Source organism: Nicotiana tomentosiformis, chromosome 11 (assembly GCF_000390325.3).
Source record: "Nicotiana tomentosiformis chromosome 11, ASM39032v3, whole genome shotgun sequence".
In the NCBI taxonomy this organism is placed as follows: Eukaryota; Viridiplantae; Streptophyta; class Magnoliopsida; order Solanales; family Solanaceae; genus Nicotiana; species Nicotiana tomentosiformis.
Genome location: NC_090822.1, coordinates 118,194,570 through 118,217,598, shown reverse-complemented (window position 1 = coordinate 118,217,598; position 23,029 = coordinate 118,194,570). Strand labels below are relative to the sequence as shown.

Sequence of the window (23,029 nt, the reverse complement as noted above, 5' to 3'; positions counted from 1 at the left end):
GTGGTTATTTGACGAAAACTTCTTCCTTTAATATCCATTCAGAAATGCACTTCTAACATCCATTTGGAACAATTTGAATTACATATGAGATGCAAAAGCAATGAGAATTCTGATGGCTTCCATTCGAGCAACTATTGTAAAATTTTTATCATAGTCGATTCTTCTTGATTGTATGCAGACTTGAACTACTAACCTGGCCTTGTTCCTTGTTGTATTCCCAAATTCATCAAGCTTGTTTCTGAACACCCACGTGGTTTCTATGACCGTTCTATCTGAGGGTCGAGGGACCAGGTGCCATACACGGTTCCTCTCAAATTGATGAAGTTCATCTTGCATAGTAGTAATCTAGCCAGCATCTTTCAATGCCTCCATGATATTTTTAGACTCAATTTGAGAAAGGAAAGCTGAGAAGGCAAACGAGTTTCTTGTCTTTGATCTGGTTTGAATTCCTGAATCAAGAGGAGTGATCACATTTTGGAGAGAATATGAACTTTTGTGCTTCTAGTTAGACACCTGAATCTCATTATGGGAAGATCCAGGTTCCTCATAATGGGATCCATTATTGGCATCTATGGATGGGTGAGTACCACTTCTCTACTCAGTATCAGGAGTTCCTAGCACGGCATCAACAACTTTATCTTCTGCTTCAGTTATTATGATGGAGGAACCAGGTTCTTCTGCATTAGCTAAGGGTTCTATTGTATTTTCTTTGTTGAGTTCCTTGACTTGGCTCATTGATGTCACCCAAACTCACACCACTAATTGGGATTGTGAGACGGTCGATGTAATTATAAATACCCAACGCGAGTTGGGGTCGATTCCATAGAGATCTTTATGTTGGATTAGGTATATACCTAGTCTAAGTATATGACGTGCCCAAGATTGCACTTCCACATATTCGGTTGTTTCTTTTCTACTTCTAAATCTTATGTTAATGCTGTAATTGTAAAGCTAAGAGACAATGTTTTTTGATATTGTTATTTTTCAGATTATAAAAGATCTAGGGTTGTAACTTTCGCCTAGTTGGTTACCTAACAGATTGAGAGCTTTAGGTCATGTTTGGTTGGCCGGGATATAATATAGCAATCACACGTGATTACTCACTCTATACCTCTCGGTAGTTTGAGTGATTTTTTCCAATTTGGCTTTCTCAAATCCAAATGGGTATTTCACGAAACAAGTTATAGATGCTCAAGTCGGGTCTTACTATCTCTAGACTCGACCCTTTAATTGGGGCTATCAATTTCTTGAGTTCACCCCAATTTCTTGTTAGCCAAGTTTTTCTAGACTTAGTCTCTCTTTCTCAAGTAGAGACTAAGTCAATTAGGCGTGAATCAATGTTTGCAACCATCAATTTTCAAATTCAAGCAAGAACTAGGTTAAATATCATATACCCAATCATAAATAAGCCCTAAATCAATCACCCATTAAGTACCCATACTAGGGTTAGGTCACAACCCTAACTAAGGGTTTAGCCACTCATAGAAAATGAAGAAATTAAAAAAGAAACTAAGATAAAACTCATAATAGATTATTAAGAGAAGAAAATCTAATGTTAAAATTATAAACTATTACAAAGTTACCCAAAACAGTAAATAAAAACGGCTATCTATTCTCATGTGTTCCCTTCTCAACCTAAATTTGACAAAAAGAGCTATTTATACCCAGCTGAAATTATCGAACAAAATTGCCCCTGCGGAGATTCTGCGGCCGCACAATTATGTGTGCGGTCCGCACTTTGACACTAGCTTGACAGAATGGACTTCTACGGTCGCACAATTCTGGGTTGCGGCCGCACTTCTTCAAATTCCGCGGTCCGCACATTTCTGAGTGCGACCGCACTCTTAAATTTTAGCTTTGACATGTAAGACTTCTGCGGACCGCACATTGCTGAGTGCGGCCGCACAATAATGGTACGGTCCGCACTTCTTCATGACCCCAGAATCCATCTCTCTGAACCTCATCTTCTGCGGCCGCACAATAATTGTGCAGTCCGCACTTTGCATAGAAATTTTGTCAGAGGCTTCCTCATATTCTGCGGCCGCACTCAATATTGTGCGGTCCGCATTTTGCCCTTTTAGCTTTGTTTTGGTCCTTGTCCAAAATTACTCCTTCTTGAGTTGATTTTCATCGCTTTGACTCATATTCCAACACTCCTGCAACAAAGCACACTTCATTAGTTTTCGGGAATACCTTTAAGCAATTGTGAGCTAAAATGAAAGTAAAAGAGTGCAAATACGTAGTCAAAATCCCTACTTATCAACTCCCCCAAACTTAAGTTCTTGCTTGTCCTCAAACAAATAAGGTAATTTCCACCTACACAAGAAAAGAGTTATTTCAGCTGGCCTATGGTGAATCAAACACATATCAATTGGGACCAACAATTACCCACAATACTTATGAATTATCAACAATGCAATGATTTGACTTTTTAAGTACAATAGTTCTAATGTAACACTAGAGCATCAAGAGTTGACTTTATTCATCAAGGAAGCTCGCTCTTTCATGTAGGTCATTTTGGATCCCAAACTCCTCCTCTACTCTCCGTTAGCATATCTCACTTTAGAATGTAACACTCAATTCAAGGATTGTGAAAAGTTCGCTCATCTCTCTCAAAAGAATGTCACAAGTAAGACTCTAAGTACCATATGCTTGCCCCTCATGTAAATCACCACTAATGTAAGCTCACTCGACTTGAAATCATGTAGGGCTTTTTCGGGATATAATGAAGGCTTTTGGAGTAAGGTATGATTTGCTGGAATATCATCTTTCCTTAAGCACTCCATTTTCTCTTTTTGGCTCATACTTTGTCGACTCTTTGAGTCATTTTCTTATTCCTCGGGGGAACTAGAGAGACTTAACGTCACTCTTTCTTGGTCATGATATTCATTTTCTCCTTATTTGTTTACTCCATGACTTTCATCCTTGTTTTTTTTAATCCCTTCAACTCTTTACTTTATTCAGTTTCTTTTTGGTATTTTTCTTTTTGTTCTTTATTTCTTTTCTTTGCCTTCCCTTTTCTTCATTTCTTTCCTCTTATTTGTACCTTTATATCACTTCCAAACTCCTCGTCTCCCCCCCAAACTTATGTTTTAGCCAATTGTTTCTCAAGAATGCCAAGAAAAGATCGGGTGCCAAGAGAGGGTCATTACAAACAGGTACAGGCTTGTAACGTGGTTATTAAATAAAAAATGGCTTAGGCTCATATGGGTTGACTAGGGATATCACATTGGTAGGCTATGGAAAATTTCAAATTGGATCAAGGAGAGCCTACAATCATTTCTCAAGCCAAGCCAAACTTAGAATTTCACCTAGAAAAATATTCGGGGCAAGTTCTAGACTATTAGCACGGGCACTTGGACTTGAAACTAAATATCTCACCTCTCACGCTGCTAGATTTCTAAAGAGAACGGAGTCGAGGGCCCATAACAACCCTATTTAAGATTGAAAATCACAAATGGCTCGACTGAACAATTCGATGAATGCTTAAGTCAACACAAGAGTTAAAAGGTCACAAATAGAGCTATTTTCTGCCAAAAACTTATTTTTAACCATAAGGCCGTAGGTAAATATGTTGGTACCAAGTGAAACATGCTTGAGACCCTTTTATTCATTACTACTATTTTTACCTAAACACAAAAAAATGGACTTAATCCCTTAAGAAGGTTGTCACGCTATCCATCGTTGGGAAGAGCCACCCGGTTCATACAAAACCCATCTTTGGAAAGAACTGTGGCATTAAGAAAACCAAAGGCTTATTGCTCACTTAAACATAACAAGAAGCTACCAAATCAAAAAGAAGCTATTAAAGTAAATAATAAGTTATACTACTAAGAAAAACAAACTACATGAGCTATAAAATAAACTACTGAAAGTAAGACAAATGAATATACAAATCGAGGGAAAATGAATATATACATTAAGGGAAAGGGAGGAATATATACATAACGAAAGAAAGAATAAAGATAAAAGAAAAAGAGTATTAGAGTTATTACAGGTCAATGTCAATGTCATAATAAACTATCCAAAATAGACCACCCCCCTGAAAAAAATAAGCAGTCCTCAATGCTTAACAAAAATAAGGATAAGGAAGGGTAGAGAGTGAAGAGAACTCCCTATATGGTCTCAGTGTACATGGCATCATCAGCACCCTCTGGATCCTCCAACTGGATCTCATCATCCTCTGGTCGGGGAATAATGGGGTGGCTGAACATCTGGAGCATCTCCTCAGCTGTGTGGGCAGCAGGGTCCGAATCCTTAGAAGGTCAAGGGGAATATCCCCAGCTGATGCAAGCTTGGCCACATCGGTGCTTAATCTTTCCACTGATTTCTTTGATGCCTGAGATTTCTGCATCTTCTTAACCTGTTTGCCCAACTACTCAATAGCTCTTCCGTGCGCCACCACTGTATCCGTGATAGTCTTATGATTTTCCAGGATCTTCTTCAATGTTTCCTCCATTGACGGAGGTACCTAAGGTGCTGCTGGGGTAGAGGACTGTGCTGCAACATCACTGGATATGTCAGACATCTTTAAAGTAGTTGTCTGCATCCAGCTATTGAGACTCACCAATGTCTGGGAGACTCGCAGCATAATGAGTGGATATGTGGAAGAGGCAGGAACTGGCACTGATGTAGATGGTCTAGAAGGTGGAGGTGGTGGCATGTCAGCTATCTCGGTGGAAGGACCAGCTGTTGCGGAAGGCATGGCAGCTGTAGAAGGCTCAGCAGCTGAATCTGTAACCACCACCATTGCCTCATCAGACTGGCCACCTGTGGTAGTTGCCTTACCCTTGAACTTTGGGTTTCCCGGACCTTTCAAAGAGTACCATGAGAAGGGCTGTTTAGCCCGCACCTTTTTATCAAAACTCCTCGGCTCCACCTTTGCATTCGTGAGGTATGTTGTGAGTGTGTTGGGATATGGATAAGAACTTTCACCTCTTTAGACCACCAACGACATATTGGTCGAGATGATGTCACCCACATTTATTGGGTACCCGGCCATGATGGATGCCAACAAAACTGCTCGGGGGAGGGGAAGATTGTTTTCATTCCGGCTTGGGTCTAAGCGACTGCACACAAAAATTTGCCACCCTTTTGCCTCAAAATTGAGGGTGTCCCGAGCAATGGGAACCACCACTGTGATCCACGATGGTGGTGGTCCTAGAGCTGCCAATATCTCTGCTAGCCAAGTGAGAACTGCATCACCCATAGAGAGCTTTTCCAAGTACTGGACGGGTTCTAACTCCTCGAATCCCAAGTACTGGTTCAGAGTGCACTAATCGAATCTAACTTTCAAATTCCACACTTTGGTAACTTTGGTACCCTTCTTGATGTGTGCCAGATTGGCATAGAATTCTCGTACCAAGTGCTCTTTGGCATCCTTGACACTCTGGTGAACCACATCCACCCCTGGCGCTCCTTGAACTGCCTAAGGACATTTGGATTGTATTTATCCAAATCCTTCAGTAAGATTTTCCGCTCAAATGTGAGCGATCTCGGGGGCCACCACTCTCTGAACTTGGTGAAAGCTGTTAAGCTCATAAACCTGTCTTCCCACATCTCATTCTTTTTCGACCTCTCAAGGCCGCCCACTCTAGTGTCACCTCCTCTACCATCATCAGGAACATCATCATCATCATCTATATCAATTGGTGCAGGAGGAGTGTGTGTAGAGGAGGGCTCTGAACCCTGGCTGCCGGCATCTAAACCTTCAAAAGAACTTGTTGAGGTGGAGGGTTCATCACGGAGTTGGTATCTCCCTGGGAAGTGTGATGGTTGGGACTGGGCCTCAGGTTGTTCTCCCATTGAGTGACCTTTGTAGGCTTCCCTAAAGGGGACATATGACCTTGATTCAGAAGGCTCTGTGGCCCTACCTCTCCCCCGGGTTTGCTTTTTTGTCAAAGTTTTCTTTTGCACCCCCTAAGGTTGAGTGCCTTTTCCCCAACCTCGGGAGGGTTCACCTCTCCCTTTAGATGTATCTCCTCTACCTCATGAACGAACCATTGTCTGTAATATGAGGCACATAAGTCAGTTAGAGCTCAAAATAGTGTACACAGATGCATAACAGTTGCAAGAAAACAGACTGCAGAAGAGGCAGTGCGAACTGCAAAATTTTGAGTGCGGCCGTAGACTGCCATGTGCGGACCGCACAATTTTGAAGTGCGATCGCACATCCTGAAGTACGGATCGCACAATTTCGAGTGCGGCTGCACAATCCTAATTCCAGAACACTGGTTCTCTGAAGTTCCAAAGTGTGATCGCACACAATTTTCTGCGGCCGCACAATTTTTCTGCGGACCGCACAATTTTGAGTGCGGTTCGCACTTTTCATGCAACATTTTAGCCCTAAGTTTAAGATCTGCGGAATGCAAAATTTTTTGTGCGGCCACACAATTTGAAATTACGCAACACTGACTCTTTGTTTTGCAAGTTTTGCATAATTTAGACATGGTTTTTGCAATTAAACATAATTAATGATCCACCCAGGCCCCAATGAACATATATGATATTACCCACATGATTTTAAGCACACATGACTAACAATTGACATTTTAGGTCTAAAAATAACTCAACCACAAAATAACAAAAACTAAAAGAAACTGAAAAATCTAAAGATGTAATGAACATACCAGTTATGAAGGATGCAAGTAAGAATCTACACTGATGAAATGAAGGAAGATTGTGAACTAATTGAACGTGCACTGTGTTTGCTTAGGGTTCAAGAACTCAGAGTGTGTAAAGTTGTGAATAGTGCATTGAGGTTCTATTTATAGGCTGACCAAGTCGCCCCAAACCTAAGGTGAGTGCGGCCGCACAATTTTGAGTGCGGACCACACTCTTTACTAGGACCTCGATGCAACTCTGCGGTGCGCACAAAAGTGAGTGCGACCGCATAATTTGTGCGGACCACACAATTTTGTGTGCAGCCGCAGATTTGCTATGAATTTTGACAGGCCAATTTCAGAGAACTTGCAATTTTGGTCTTCCAGTTGTGCGATATCACACAGAATTATGCGGCCGCAGAGTGATTTCTGCGGTCCGCACTTTTTCAACACTTAGCCAATTTTTTTATGACACGGTCCCTGTAATGCACACCCATTCCTACATACACTTCAAAATTAGTTAGCACAAAACAAAGCCTAAAAAAGAAAAAGGAAAAGAACAAAGACACATGGGTTGTCTCCCAAGAAGCTCCTGATTTAACGTCGCGGCATGACGCGGATTACCAATCATTTGGAATGAAGAACCGCCACGATGTGGCCATCATCATCCTTGCCAAGATAGTGTTTTACCCGATGTCCATTGACTCTAAACAGCTCATCATTTTTATTCTTCAAGTCCAAAGCACCAAAGGGGGTTATATTCACCACTTCAAATGGGCCACTCCATTTAGACTTCAACTTGCCCGAAAACATCCGTAACCGGAAATTGAACAATAACACAAGATACCCTTCTTTAAACTCCTTGTTTCTGATATACTTGTCATGGAGGTACTTCATCTTCTCCTTGTATAGGGACGAGCTTTGTGTAGGCATGGTACTGGAATTCATCTAGCTCATTCAATTATGCCACCCTTAGGTTTGTGGAGACATCCCACTCAAGGTTCAACTTCTTCAAAGCCCACATGGCCTTATGCTCAAGTTCCACCGAAAGATGACACGCCTTACCAAACACCAACCGGTATGGAGACATCTCGATCGGTGTTTTGTAGGCCGTCCTATAAGCCCATAGAGCATCATCAAGTTTTCTTGACCAATCCGTCCGATTGGCATTCACTGTCTTTGACAAAATACTCTTCATCTCCCGGTTGGAGACTTCAACTTGTCCGCTTGCTTGAGGATGATAGTGAGTCGATACTTTGTGCGTGACACCATACTTTGTGAGTAAGGTATCAAAAGCCTTGTTGCAAAAATGCGAACCCCCATCACTTATGATAGCCCTTGGAGTACCGAATCTTGTAAAGATGTTCTTCTTCAAGAATGCCACCATACTCTTCGCTTCATTGTTGGTCAAAGCAACGGCCTCAACCCATTTAGAAACATAATCAACCGCGACTAGAATGTAGGTGTTCCCACAAGAGCTAACAAACGGACCCATGAAATCAATACCCCACACATCGAAAATATCTATCTCCAAAATGGTGGTGAGAGGCATTTCGTTCTTCTTTGAGATTCCACCGGCCCTTTGGCATTCATCACAACGCTTGACAAGCTCACTAGCATCCTTGTAGAGAGTAGGCCAATAGAATCCACAACTCAACACTTTTGCCGCCGTACTTGCTCCACCATGGTGACCACCATACGGTGAAGAGTGGCAAGCCTCTAGAATTCCCATTTGTTCCTCCTCCAGCACACATCTTCGAATCACACCATCGGTACAAATCCGTAAGAGGTATGGCTCATCCCAATAATAGTCAAGGCAATCCCGTTTGAGCTTCTTCCTTTGGTTTGAAGAGAACTCATTCAATACAATGCCATTCACAAGATAATTTGCTAAATCGGCGAACCGTGGCATCTCGGTCATTGAAATGGCTAAAAGTTACTCATCGGGGAAGGAATCATTGATCTCAAGGCCATCATGTGGCCTCCCCTCCTCCTCCAATCGAGACAAGTGATCCTCCACTTGATTTTCACTACCTTTGTGGTCTTGGATTTCTAGATCGAACTCTTGCAATAGAAGCACCCACCGCATTAACCTCGCCTTTGAATCCTTCTTGCTCATCAAATAACGAAGCGCTGCATGATCGGTGTGGACAATCACCTTTGTACCCATCAAGTAAAGGCGAAACTTTTCCATAGCAAGGAGCTCTTTTTCGATCACCGTGTAATTGCCTTGGGCATCATTCATGGTTTTACTAGTATAGTAGACCTGATGGAAGATCTTGTTGATACGCTACACCAAACCCACTCCAACTGCCACATGAAGTGACATTTCTCCCAATTTAAAACCAAGTTTGTTTCCTCATATCTTGCCAAAACCTTGTCCAAGTTGTCTAAGCACTCATCAAAAGAATTCCCCACCACGAAAAAGTCATCCATGAAGACCTCAAGAAAATCCTCCACCATGTCGGTGAAGATGGCTATCATACCCCTTTGAAAAGTCGCCGGTACATTGCATAACCCAAATGGCATCCGCGAGAATGTGAAAGTACCATAGGGAAAAGTGAAAGTAGTCTTCTCTTGGTCCTCAGGAGCAATAAGAATTTGATTGTAGCCGGAATATCCATCAAGGAAACAATAAAAAGCTCGTCTGACCAACCTATCAAGCATTTGATCAAGAAATGCAAGCGGAAAATGATCTTTCCGAGTGACTTTATTGAGCTTCCTATAGTCCATGCAAACTCTCCACCCGGTGACCGTTCATGTGGGGATCAAATCATTCTTGTCATTTGTTATCACAGTCAGGCCCCATTTCTTTGGGACACATTGCACCGGAGAGGTTCACGAGCTATCGGAAATGGGGTAAACAACTCTGGCATCCAACCATTTTATGATCTCCTTCTTCACCACCTCTTGCATTGCTTCATTTAATCTTCTTTGATGTTCAATGGAGGGTTTGGCATCCTCCTCCAAAATAATATTGTGCATGCAAAAGGCGGGGCTTATACCCCGAATATCCGCCAGTGTCCATCCTATAACTTTCTTCCTCTTTTGAAGCACCGTCAAAGTAGAATTTACCTGCATGTTAGTCAAGCAAGAGGAAAGAATAACAGGTAAAGTAGAACATGGGACAAGAAACTCATACCTAAGATGTGAAGGCAATGGCTTTAACTCGAAAGTGGGAGGCTCTTCGATTGAGGGCTTTGTTGGAGGAGTCTTCCGGTTCTCAAGATCTAAGGACAATTTTCAAGGTTCATACGTATACGACCCCATTCGTTGTAATGCATTTACACATTCCACAAAGCCTTCCTTCTCATCATCATCATGACTAAGCAATATGGCTTCCAAGGTATCATCAACATTCATCACGACACTAGCATCATCAACAATCACTTCAGTCACTAAGTCCACAAATGAACAAACTTCATTACTATTCGGTTGCCTCATAGATTTGCACACATGGAAAACCATCTTTTCATCGCCCACCCGGAAGGTGAAATCGCCGGCTTCCAAATCAACAAGATCCTTCCCCGTAGCAAGGAAAGGTCTACCCAAAATAATAGGCACCTCATAGTCCACCTGGTAATCAAGAATCACAAAGTCCGTCGGAAGGATAAACTTATCAACACGAACCAACACATCATCAATAATACCTAATGGTCTCTTCATAGTACGATCTGCCATTTGTAACCTCATAGATGTGGGTCTTGGTTGCCCAATTCCCAAAGTTTTGAACACCGAGTAGGGCATCAAGTTGATACTCGCCCCTAGATCACATAGAGCTTTGGCAAAATCGGCTCTCCCAATAGTGCCAGGGATTGTGAAAGTGTCGGGATCTTCCAATTTTCGAGCCATTGAGTGCACAATAGCACTCACTTGATGTGTCATCTTGATAGTCTCACAATTTATTGATCTTTTCTTTGTCACCAAATCCTTCATGAACTTTGCATAACCGGGCATTTGTTCCAACGCCTCAACCAATGGCACATTAATGGATAAGCTCTTCATCATGTCAATAAACTTCTTAAATTGGTTCTCACTATTTTGTTGGGCGAGCCTTTGAGGGTATGGCGAAGGAGGCCTTGGCATTGGTGCCTTCTCCTTTGGCATTACCGGTTCCGGTATGTCAATCACGTGTTCCCTAGACGGGTTCACTTCTTCTTGGGTCTCCTCCACACTTTCATCAATATCAATTCTCACTTCTTTATTAGCTTGAACCACATTGCTTGGAATCTCATATTCTTGAACCACTACATCATCATCCACAATTCTTCTTTGATTTGAGGTGGTTGCATCTCCACCTCTTCCACTCCTTATTGTTACGGCCATGGCATGTACCGTGTTGTTCCCACCCTTCGGGCTCACCACCGTATCACTAGGTAGTGCCCCCTTAGGACGAGTGTTTAAAGCTTGTGAGATTTGCCCCAATTGAACTTCCAAATTGCAGAATGAAGTGTTGTGAGAGGCTAATTGAGCATTAGAGTCGGCATTTTTCTCCATCATTTGTTTGAACATATTTTCAATCCATCCCATTTCATTGTTGGAAGTACCAGAACCTTGGGACGGATAAGGAGGCGGGTTGCTTGGTTGTTGATACATCGGGGGCCTTTGAAAGCCCGACCCCTGATTCCCTTGGTTATTATTATTCCAACCCCATTGGTTGTGGCCTCCCCAATTGCCTTGGTTATTGCCTCCCTAATTTCCTTGGCTGTCTTGATTATTCCAATTGCCTTGATTATTGTTATTGCTCCAATTACCTTGATTGTTATTACCACCACTCCAATTGACTTGGTGGCTTTGATTGTTCTAATTTCCTTGATTTCCTTGTGATCTCCATTGTTGTTGATTCAGGCCTTGTGAATTATTTTTTTGCCCTTGGTAGTTGTTAACATATTGTACTTCTTCTTCTTACTCATCGTACGAATCACCTTGGTCAAACCCACTATCATCTTGCACAAATTGTTCTACATGGTTTTGTACTTGTTGACCTTTTTGCCTTCTCTTGTTTATCATCATATTGACACCTTCCATCATATTCACTTGCTTAGGTCCTTGAACTTGTTGGAGTTGAGCTTTGGCCAATTGATTCATTATTATGGTCAACTCGGCAATTGCTTGCTCATGATCATGTAGCTCTTTGTATAGGTGAATGATATTTGGATCACCTTGAGGAACATTAGATCTACTTTTCCATGCCGATGAAGTATCCGCCATTTCATCAAGATTTCATAAGCTTCGGCATAAGGCGTTGTCATGAAATTCCCACTGACAAGTTGGTTGACCACGCATTGATTTGTAATGTTGATCCCCCTGTAGAATATTTGTTGGATCATGGCCTCAGTCATATAATTATTCGGGAACTCTTTAACCATGGTACGATACCTCTCCCAAATCTCGTGCAAAGGCTCATTGGGCTCTAGTTTGAACGCTAGAATCTCATCCCGAAGTGTAGCTATATGCCCGGGAGAAAAGAACTTGGAAATGAATTTTTCCACCAACTCATCCCATATATGGATGGAATGGTTGGGCAATCTTTCTAACCAATCCAATTCCTTTGCCCATAGAGAGAAGGGAAATAGCCTCAACCTTAGCGCATCCTCGGAGACGTTGGTCTGTTTTCTCTCCCAACAAGTATCCACAAACCCTTTGAGGTGCTTGTATGCATTTTGACCCGGAGCCCTGGTGAAGAATCCACGTTGCTCAAGCAATGTAAGCATCACATTGGTGATTTGGAAGTTCCCCGCCCTAATGCGGGGCGGGACTATGGCATTTGCATAATCTTCGTTCGGCAATACCCGGTGTACAGCCGCTTTTGGTGGAGGTGGGGGAGGGACAGGAATATTGTCATGAGGCGGTCGGCCTCACCTATTTGCTTGAGGTTCAAGTTGAACCTCATCATCTTGGTCATCGTCCACTTCCTCCCCCAATGGCAAACTTCTGAGAGGATCATTTTTGAGAGCCATTTTTGTGCCTATAATCAATTCACAAAAAAGTTAGTAACCCGGAAGGAAAAGAAGACAAGTTACACACAAAACTAAATATATAGCTAAATCCGTATTTAGATCCCCGGCAACGGCGCCAAAAATTGATGTCGCCCAAATGCACACTACTAATTGGGATTGTGAGGCGGTCGATGCAATTATAAATACCCAGCGCGAGTCGGGGTCAATTCCACAGAGAGCTTTATGTTGGATTAGGTATATACCTAGTCTAAATATATGACGTGCCCAAGATTGTACTTCCACATATTCAGTTGTTTCTTTTCTACTTCCAAATGGGTATTTCACGAAACAAGTGATAGATGCTCAAGTCGGGTCTTACTATCTCTAGACTCGACCCTTTAATTGGGGCTATCAATTTCTTTAATTCACCCCAATTTTCTGTTAGCCAAGTTTTCCTAGACTTAGACTCTCTTTCTCAAGTAGAGACTAAGACAATTAGAAGCAAGAACTAGGCTAAATATCATATACCCAATCATAAATAAGCCCTAAATCAATCACCCATTAAGTACCCATACTAGGGTTGGGTCACAACCCTAGATAAGGGTTTAGCTACTCATACAAAATGAAGAAATTAAAGAAGAAACTAAGATAAAACTCATAATAGATGATTAAGGAAAGAAAATCTAATGTTAAAATGATAAACTATTAAAAAGTTACCCAAAACAGTAAAGAAAAACGGCTATCTATTCTCAGGTGTTCCCTCCTTAACCTAAATTTGACAAAAAGAGCTATTTATACCCAGCTGAAATTATCGAACAAAATTGCCCCTGCGGAGATTCTGCGGCCGCACAATTATGTGTGCGGTCCGCACTTTGACACTAGCTTGACAGGATAGACTTCTACGACCGCACAATTCTGGGTTGCGGACGCACTTCTTCAAATTCCGCAGTCCGCACATTTCTGAGTGCGGCGCACTCTTGAATTTTATCTTTGACATGCAAGACTTCTGTGGACCGTACATTTTTTAGTGTGGCCGCACTTTTGATTATGCGGCCGCACAATAATAGTGCGGTTCACACTTCTTCATGACCCTAGAATCCATCTCTCTAAACCTCATCTTCTGCGACCGCACAATAATTGTGCGGTCCGCGCTTTGTATAGAAATTTTGTCAGAGGCTTCCTCATGTTCTGCGGCCGCATTTAATATTGTGCGGTCCGCATTTTGCCCTTTTAGCTTTGTTTTGGTCCTTGTCCAAAATTTCTCTTTCTTGAGTTGATTCTCATCTCTTTGACTCATATTCCAACACTCCTGCAAGAAATTATATTTCATTAATTTTCGGGAATACGGTTAAGCAATTTTGAGCTAAAACGAAAGTAAAAGAGTACAAATAAGTAGTAAAAATCCCTACTTATCACTCATCAATTCCGCCTTTCCATTTTCCATATCAATGAGTTCTCCAGGAACCTTCGGCTGCTCTCTGTCTTGATCAATCTTATCATGTAAATTTTTTCCACATAGGTGATATGATTCATCAAAGATTACATGTATACTTTCTTCAACACATTGAGTCCTTTTGTTGTAGACCTTGTATGCTTTGCTTTGTGAGGAATATCCAAGAAAGATTCCTTCATCACTTTTGGCGTCAAATTTCCCAGAGCTTCCTTACCATTATTGAGAACGGAGCATTTGCATCCAAACGTTCTTAGGTGAGTTAGATTGGGCTTTCTTCCGTTTAGCCATTCATATGGAGTTTTGTTCAGGAGGGACCTGATCATACACCTGTTCACCAAGTAGCAAGTAGTGTTGACTGCCTCTGCCCAAAAGCCTTTTGTTACGCCACTGTCAATTATCATAGTTCTTGCCATGTCTTCAAGAGTCCTATTTTTCCTCTCCATAACACCATTTTGTTGGGGTGTTCTAGGAGCTGAAAAATTGTGACTTATGCCGTTTTTAACATAGAATTCATCGAATTTTACATTGTCGAACTCTGTGCCATGATCATACCTTATACTTACAATATTATGGCTTATATTCACTTGAATCTGCTTCACAAATGCAACAAAGACTGGAAAGGTTTCATCATTGGTTCTAAGAAACAAGGTCCATGTGAATCTGGAGTAGTCGTCAACAATGACAAAGATGTACTTCTTTCCTCCTCTACCTGGCACCCGCATAGGCCTGCATAGATCCATATGGAGAAGATCAAGTGGCCTTGAGGTGCTTACTTCATTCTTGGTCTTGAAAGAGGACCTGACTCGCTTTCCTCTTACACCAGCATCACACACATTGTGATCTTTGAACCTTGACTTAGGCAACCCACAGACTAGATCCTTCTTGACCAACTTGTTCAACAATGAAAATCTTACATGTCCTGTAAAGCCCCGTAAAATTTTATCTAAAAACCCAGAGTTTCTTGGTGCTAAAGTAGATCCGTTGCAGATTTAAGCAAAAACTTGGGAAGTTTTTTTGGACCCTTATGCGGTCCGTTATACGGCCAGCATAATGATTATGCTGGCCGCATAACCCATCACAGACACAGCATGAAATTTTTCGGAGGGGGAGTTCTGCGGTGCATTATGCGACCGCAGAATGAGGAAGAATTCCCCAGTTCCGGAGGGCCATTATGCGGTCCATTTTGTGGACCGCATAAGCGTTATGCGGTCGCATATGCAACCGCAGATCTGTGTCAGGGCTTTATTTTTCTAATTTTTTTACCCGACCCTGTTTTGATTAAAAGTCCTTGGGGCTTATTTTGAGAGAGAAATATGATATTTTAGAAAAAAATGAGTGTGTTCTAGAGAGCGAGGAGGGGACCCTAGGCTAATTATTCATCAATTCTTGCTCAAGACTTGGAGAATTCACAAGGAAAACTCACAAGGTCTTCATCCAAGAGGTAAGGTTCTAACCCTAGTCTTTAATTTCGTGTTTAGGTAGAAGATTGGTAATTGGGAGTATGATTCTTGGGTACGAGAGTTGTTTATTTTACATGCATGCACCATCAAGGGTAGTGGGAAGATTGTTGAGCAATTCTTGGATAGTGGGATGAAATAATCCACCATAGAAGGACCTTAAAACCTTAATGCACACCTACTGTTTGATAAAATGCTCAAGTGAGCCGGAACTATGAACTCTCTCCTAATTTGTGTTCAATTTTGCTATATTTCTAAATAGATCGACGAGGCTAAGAATTTCAGAATATTGTAGTAATTTAAAAAGCTCGAGCCGTGGTATGTTGGCTAAACTCTTCTTTTAGAATTGAACCCCACAATATCCTTGTAAGTCCCATGTTGCTCGTTATAAATTGATTATTTTGAATAAGCCTTGCGTCGAAAGATATATGCGTTCAATTGTATTCTAAATGTTCTTATTATGTTGAGTTACTACTTGAGAAGGTGATTATGCATGGGTTGTGTGTTAATATGTTATGATTTAAAAACGTGATTCTAATGAAAACTAACATATCGAATTGTGTAAGAAATCACATGTGCCTAAGTCCCTTAAGTTGGTTAGTTTCTCAAATGTGTATTTAAAGTCTTGAATGGAAATGTTTGTTGTTGACGATCCGTGATGATGTTTAAAAGTGAAACAGTAAATATAGAATATGAAATACGGCCAATGTGCCAACAATAACTTTATATTTTGGGCCATTAGTGCCAATGAAACAAAGAGGCAAGTACAATATGTTGAAATGTGTGGTAAATCCTTTTAAATAATAAATGTCTTGGGAGTATTGTTTAGTCACCGAGGAAGGGTAGAAAAAAACGAGTGTGTTCTAGAGAGAGAGGAGGGGACCCTAGGCTAATTATTCATCAATTCTTGCTCAAGACTTGGAGAATTCACAAGGAAAACTCACAAGGTCTTCATCCAAGAGGTAAGGTTCTAACCCTAGTCTTTAATTTCGTGTTTAGGTAGAAGATTGGTAACTGGGAGTATGATTCTTGGGTATGAGAGTTGTTTATTTTACATGCATGCACTATCAAGGGTAGTGGGAAGATTGTTGAGCTCTTTTTGGATAGTGGGATGAAATAATCCACCATAGAAGGACCTTAAAACCTTAATGCACACCTAGTGTTTGATAAAATGCTCAAGTGAGCTGGAACTATGAACTCTCTCCTAATTTGTGTTCCATTTTGCTATATTTCTAAATAGATCGACGAGGCTAAGAATTCCAGAATATTGTAGTGATTTAAAAAGCTCGAGCCGGGATATATTGGCTAAACTCTTCTTTTAGAATTGAACCCCACAATATCCTTGTAAGTCCCATGTTGCTCGTTATAAATTGATTATTTTGAATAAGCCTTGCGTCGAAAGATATATGCGTTCAATTGTATTCTAAATATTCTTATTATGTTGAGTTACTACTTGAGAAGGTGATTATGCATGGGTTGTGTGTTAATATGTTATGATTTAAAAACGTGATTCTAATGAAAACTAACATATCGAATTGTGTAAGAAATCACATGTGCCTAAGTCCCTTAAGTTGGTTAGTTTCTCAAATGTGTATTTAAAGTCTTGAATGGAAATGTTTGTTGTTGACGATCCGTGATGATGTTTAAAAGTGAAACAGTAAATATAGAATATGAAATACGGCCAATGTGCCAACAATAACTTTATATTTTGGGCCATTAGTGCCAATGAAACAAAGAGGCAAGTACAATATGTTGAAATGTGTGGTAAATCCTTTTAAATAATAAATGTCTTGGGAGTATTGTTTAGTCACCGAGGAAGGGTAGAAAAAAACGAGTGTGTTCTAGAGAGAGAGGAGGGGACCCTAGGCTAATTATTCATCAATTCTTGCTCAAGACTTGGAGAATTCACAAGGAAAACTCACAAGGTCTTCATCCAAGAGGTAAGGTTCTAACCCTAGTCTTTAATTTCGTGTTTAGGTAGAAGATTGGTAACTGGGAGTATGATTCTTGGGTATGAGAGTTGTTTATTTTACATGCATGCACTATCAAGGGTAGTGGGAAGATTGTTGAGCTCTTTTTGGATAGTGGGATGAAATAATCCACCATAGAAGGACCTTAAAACCTTAATGCACACCTAGTGTTTGATAAAATGCTCAAGTGAGCTGGAACTATGAACTCTCTCCTAATTTGTGTTCAATTTTGCTATATTTCTAAATAGATCGACGAGGCTAAGAATTCCAGAATATTGTAGTGATTTAAAAAGCTCGAGCCGGGATATATTGGCTAAACTCTTCTTTTAGAATTGAACCCCACAATATCCTTGTAAGTCCCATGTTGCTCGTTATAAATTGATTATTTTGAATAAGCCTTGCGTCGAAAGATATATGCGTTCAATTGTATTCCAAATATTCTTATTATGTTGAATTACTACTTGAGAAGGTGATTATGCATGGGTTGTGTGTTAATATATTATGATTTAAAAACGTGATTCTAATGAAAACTAACATGTCGAATTGTGTAAGAAATCATATGTGCCTAAGTCCCTTAATTTGGTTAGTTTCTCAAATGTGTATTTAAAGTCTTGAATGGAAATGTTTGTTGTTGAAAGTGAAACAGTAAATATAGAATATGAAATACGGCCAATGTGCCAACAATAACTTTATATTTTGGGCCATTAGTGCCAATGAAACAAAGAGGCAAGTACAAGATGTTGAAATGTGTGGTAAATCCTTTTAAATAATGAATGTCTTGGGAGTATTGTTTAGTCACCGAGGAAGGGTAGGTCGGAACAACCTAACCCCAAAATTACATGTGCCAATGTATGAGTGATTGAGGAGTAAATCCCCGTGTTAATGTGATGAGACACGGTAGTGTATCGGTGCTAAAGATCTCCCAACTTAAATTAATAAATTTTTCTTGAAATTTACCTTTCCCCTAACTTGACACCTTGTTACTGTTTGAGTTTACTATTGATTTTATGTTTTATTCTCCGTTTACTGTTACTTATTCTATTGAAAGGGTGTTTAGTTTTACATACTAGTACTATTCCATATGTACTAATGTCCATTTTGCCGGGGGCGTTGCATCTTTAATGGATGCAACTGGTTCCATAACAGGTGGTTGACACCACCGTGAGCCCCACTTCACTTCGGGGTCCTGTATTTCTATCCTTTATACATAGCGTTTTGAGGTATAGCCGGGGTTTTGTTGTCAGTACTGTCATAGTACTCTTTTGTTCCTGTTAGAGGCTCCGTAAATATAGTGTGGGTTGTACCTATTTTTGGGAAGGTTAACTAAAAATGCTGTAATCGTATCATTTGTTCCATTTTAACTATGATTGTATTGTGTTCTATTTCAAAGACTTGTTAATGACGTAACTAATAGAAATGAACTGGTGTTATTCACATGACCTCTTATAGTCTAATTAATGAAATGTATTTTTCTCTTTATTCATGGGTGAGTTGGGTAGATGGCACTGTGCAAGCTTGCTCGACCGGGGTCGGGGCGTGACATATCCTAATCTTCTGTGCCACAGCTCAGCATCATCATCAACAACACTCAGACATGTAAGATCCCCATTGTGCAAGGACTGAAAATCAGCAACATGGATGTTTTAAATCTTTTCACCAATAGAACAACTTCACCAGTCACGAGATTTGTGACTGTGCAGGTTTTTGATAAAAAAATTCACTTTGTTTCCTTTGTCGCAGAATTGAGAGACACTTGGTAGGCTATATTTCAAGCCATTCACATAGTACACATTCTCAACTGAATGAGTGGGCGTCTTCCCAATTCTTTCTACTCCAAGAATGTATCCATTTTTGCCATTGCCAAAGGACACACTCCCTCCTTGCAGGGCTTTGAGTGAAAGGAAATCATCAATGTTTCCAGTCATATACTTAGAGCAGCCACTATCCATATACCATTTTTGGCTGTTTCCTTTCACTGCTTCCTGCACAAGAGAATCGAGTATTAGACTTAGGAACCCATACAAGTTTGGGTCCCTTGTAGTGAGGAAAAGGGCGAATTAAACTTTTTTGTCCAAGCAGGCAGTGCACATTTTTTAATGGAGGAACCAAGTTCCTTAGCAGTAGTTACCTTTTCAACAAAAACCTTATTTTTCTGTTGGGACTGAATTCTAACCTTACAGTTTTCTTTAAAGTGTCCAGTGTTACAGCAGTGAGTGCAAAGCCAGTTATCAAGGACAGTAACATACTTGTTATGTGGATTGTAGGGAGTCCTTTCTTTTTGGAACCCGACTCCCTGACTGCTCCCACTATTGCTTGTATACATGAAAGTGATTGTATCAGAGGACCAGGTCCACTTCAGAGATTTTTTTAGGTAATTTTTAACTCTGCCTAGATCTTCTTGATGTTGTCTGTTTCTTTCAAGTTCATCACACATACTAGAATTCACAAATTTTAGTTCATTTTCAATCTTAATGTGTGCCTCACTTGCAACTTCCTTTCCTTCTTGGATGTTCCCGGATATATGTCCCCCTTTAGTTCCTAAATTATTTCTTTTAGATCCACAACTACTACCAATAAGTTATCTCTATCATGCTCTACGTTTTCAATTCTTTCAATTAGAACATCTTTTTCTTTCTTTAGAACCTCGATGGTTTCTTTTAGGTCAACCACTACGACTACCAGATCATCTCACTCATGTTCTACCTCTCCTAGTTCCACAATTAACATATTTTTGTCATTTATAAGATTATGATAAGAATAAATTAAAACATTGGTCAAAAACATAAGCTTCTTTTGAGAGTAAGACTTCAAATTTCTTTGAACATCTAGAAAGTTTACCTCATCATCATCATCATCATCTTCATCATCGTCAGATTTTGCCATCAGGGCAAAGATGGAGTCATATTCAGCTGCTTCACTTTCAACTGCCATCATAGAGGTGTCACCTTGTTCATCATCTTCTCCAGATTCGCTGGAAGAATCTCCCCATGCAGCAAGAGCTTGTTTAACAACATTGTCGGCGACATCTTTTCTCTTGAATCTTTTGTGAGGAATCGGGTTCCTCTTGACTGTTTTGTCTGTGTTGTGCTTGTACTGGTCTTGCTTGAGGAGAGGATAATCCTTGATAAAGTGTCCTGACTTCCCATATTTATGACACAAGTTATAACCTCTTGGTTTGCTGGAGCTACCCCTTTTGGAATGCCTCCATTTTTGCGTACCATTTTCTGAAATCTTTTTGTCAGATAAGTCATGCCAGCATCCTCGCCACTTGTCAACTTTTGCAGATCCTTTGCCTTTGTGATAGCATTTACTTTGCTTTCCCAGGAACCAGGTAATACACTGAGTATTTTTGTGACAAGTTTGTTCCTTGGAATGATCTCTCCTAGAGAGTGGATCTCGTTGATGATGGAGGTGAATCGAGTGTGCATGTCCTGAATGGACTCATCATCCTGAAGAGTTATACTCAGTGGTGAGCATGTCGATCTTTGACTACTTGACTTGAGTTGTTCCTTCATGTGTTGTTTGGAGAGTTTCCCAGATCTCCTTGGCAGAGATTCTGTTGTATTCGTCTGGTCCATTACCACAGACGAGAATCTTTTTTGCTCAGAAGTTCTTCTCTATGGCTTTTCACTCAACATCGTTGTACTCCTTCCTTGTCTTTGGAACTGTCATTGTTGGCTCGCCAACAGTTTTCATGGGCACGTAGGATTTCAACTTCACTATTGAGAAAACCTCATATTACAAACTATTGTAACTTAGGAATTAAACTCTTAATCCCTCACTCACTTGTAATAACTCTATTAGAAGCCTCTTTATAATAACTCTATTACAAAGCTCACAACTCGACTAACTCTAGCCAAGACACAAACACAAGGTTTATGGTTTTACAAATAGTTTCCTACACGATGCTTCTAGCTAAGCTAAGTAGGAATTACAAGTAGATCACTCTAACAAAGTTACAACATAACTAAGGACATATAGTAACTCAGTGCTGGAAACTGGTCCTTTGTTCTTGAAACCTTGAAGTCACTTGTAGGATAGCAACACACTTGAGAGAAAACTTATTGATTTTTCGGATGTGCAAGTGTGTGTTTTTCCTTTGCTTCATATTAATAACATACAAGTGATGTCACTTGAATGATGCAAGTAATTATCCGGTACAAGGCATTCCCCATAAAGTGACAGTTGCATTATTTGCACTGTTGCGTGTGTGCAGAGGAACAATTGTAGTGACTTTATAGCTGTGGGGAGTTGACTGGTACAGTCAACAAGGAAACTGATGTCTATTTGTTCCCTCTATCGTCTCTTTGACTCTAGTTATTGGAACTTGTGCCCGACTTGAGACTTGTTATTCTTGAGCACTTTGAGGATGTGTAACAGGTCCTGATCTACTTTTTACCATAAAGTTTATTAGATCATCAAAATATAAAAAGACACATAATTTATCAAATATTTAATATTTTTCTTCGGCAAAGTGTTGGCGGATGACACCGCTTCTTACCATGTGTTTTCGCCCCTGTTTACCGTTGCTCCAAGGTTCCCTCAATCAACTTACAAAAGGTATACTGAAAAGTGAAAGATTCGACGGGAAACACAAGAAATGTTTGTAAAACGGGACCAAAAAATCAAAGTAAACTAACGAAGAAACAGCTTAAAATCACATTAAGAAAAAAGAGTGAAGAAATACATTTGGTGGGATGTTCAACTTCTCTTTACTGTTTAGTATTAGTCTCTACATTTAATTTGTATGATGTCAAAACTAGCTATGGAAAAATCTTCAATTTGACCCACATTTTTTATAATAATATTATATTTAAGCCAACTTACACATACTTCAATTTACAGTTTGAACTGCATATATGCAAAATATTCATATCAAAGGATTTTTAACGAACACAGGATTTTATTTACAATATTTGCATCTCAATTTTATAAACTTTAGGAATAGATGTCTGAAAGTTGATAGAATGTCAAGCTAAACTTCAAGCATAAATAAATATTAGAAACGGGTAAATTGTCAAGATAAACTTTAGGCATAAATAAATGTTAGAAGTTGGTAGAGTATCAAGCTAAACTTCAGACATAAATGTCTAAATTGACAAACACAAATTTTTGCAACTTCAAATGTGTATGTCTAAAGTTGATTTCGAAATGGTTGAACCTACCAAATTTTATAACTTGGACTATGTATGTCTTAAGGGGTCGTTTGGTTTGAAAGATAAATTATGTTGAGATTAGTTATGCTAGGATTAATTAGTCTGATATTATTTTTTATTGATTGTTTGATATGTTGTATTAATCTTGAGATTGTCAATGTTATTGCTTTTATCTTGTGATTACTGACATGTATAAGTTATCCAATACTATTTTTAATTATAAGATTAATAACCAAACAAAGATAAGACAGTACTAAATTTTTATTGCATGATTATCTTTGCTTATCCATCGTACCAAACTACCTCTACATGGGGTCCCAAATTTGACTATATGTGCACTTCCCCGAAAATTGAGGACAACTTAACCCATAATCATAGCTTGTTTGGTCAAGCTTCTAAAATCAGCTTATTTTGAGAAGTGCTTTTTCAATAGTACTTTTCAAAAAAGTATT

General features: G+C 39.9%; 2 protein-coding genes across 2 annotated transcripts; both read right to left on the bottom strand.

Annotated features, from left to right (window-relative positions):
* Positions 1–7,563: 7,563 nt before the first annotated feature.
* LOC138902077 (uncharacterized) lies at positions 7,564–8,523 on the bottom strand. Its single transcript, XM_070189887.1, has 3 exons — positions 8,199–8,523; positions 7,877–8,054; positions 7,564–7,717 (listed from the first exon to the last, which is right to left on the bottom strand). The coding sequence occupies exons 1-3, from the start codon at positions 8,521–8,523 to the stop codon at positions 7,564–7,566; spliced, it is 657 nt and encodes a 218-aa protein (XP_070045988.1).
* A 5,557-nt stretch (positions 8,524–14,080) lies between these two features.
* Positions 14,081–20,999, bottom strand: LOC138902076 (uncharacterized). The gene is made up of 4 exons (XM_070189886.1): positions 20,640–20,999; positions 20,260–20,559; positions 19,175–19,403; positions 14,081–14,913 (listed from the first exon to the last, which is right to left on the bottom strand). Exons 1-4 carry the CDS (start codon positions 20,997–20,999, stop codon positions 14,081–14,083), a joined length of 1,722 nt encoding a protein of 573 aa, XP_070045987.1.
* Between the last annotated feature and the right edge of the window lie 2,030 nt (positions 21,000–23,029).

What these genes read in the sequence shown, in the direction of transcription:
- LOC138902077 (XM_070189887.1), bottom strand. Translation starts at nt 8,523, where the DNA reads ATGACCGAGATGCCACGGTTCGCCGATTTAGCAAATTATCTTGTGAAT. An exon ending in TAGTGAGCTTGTCAAGCGTT is followed by an intron (nt 8,055 to 8,198) that starts GTGATGAATGCC and finishes CCTACATTCTAG; the next exon opens with TCGCGGTTGATTATGTTTCT. An exon ending in TTTGATACCTTACTCACAAA is followed by an intron (nt 7,718 to 7,876) that starts GTATGGTGTCAC and finishes ATGGGCTTATAG; the next exon opens with GACGGCCTACAAAACACCGA.
- LOC138902076 (XM_070189886.1), bottom strand. Translation starts at nt 20,999, where the DNA reads ATGGACCAGACGAATACAACAGAATCTCTGCCAAGGAGATCTGGGAAA. An exon ending in CAAAAAGATTTCAGAAAATG is followed by an intron (nt 20,560 to 20,639) that starts GTACGCAAAAAT and finishes AAATATGGGAAG; the next exon opens with TCAGGACACTTTATCAAGGA. An exon ending in CTTGAAATATAGCCTACCAA is followed by an intron (nt 14,914 to 19,174) that starts GTGTCTCTCAAT and finishes GGGGCTTTACAG; the next exon opens with GACATGTAAGATTTTCATTG.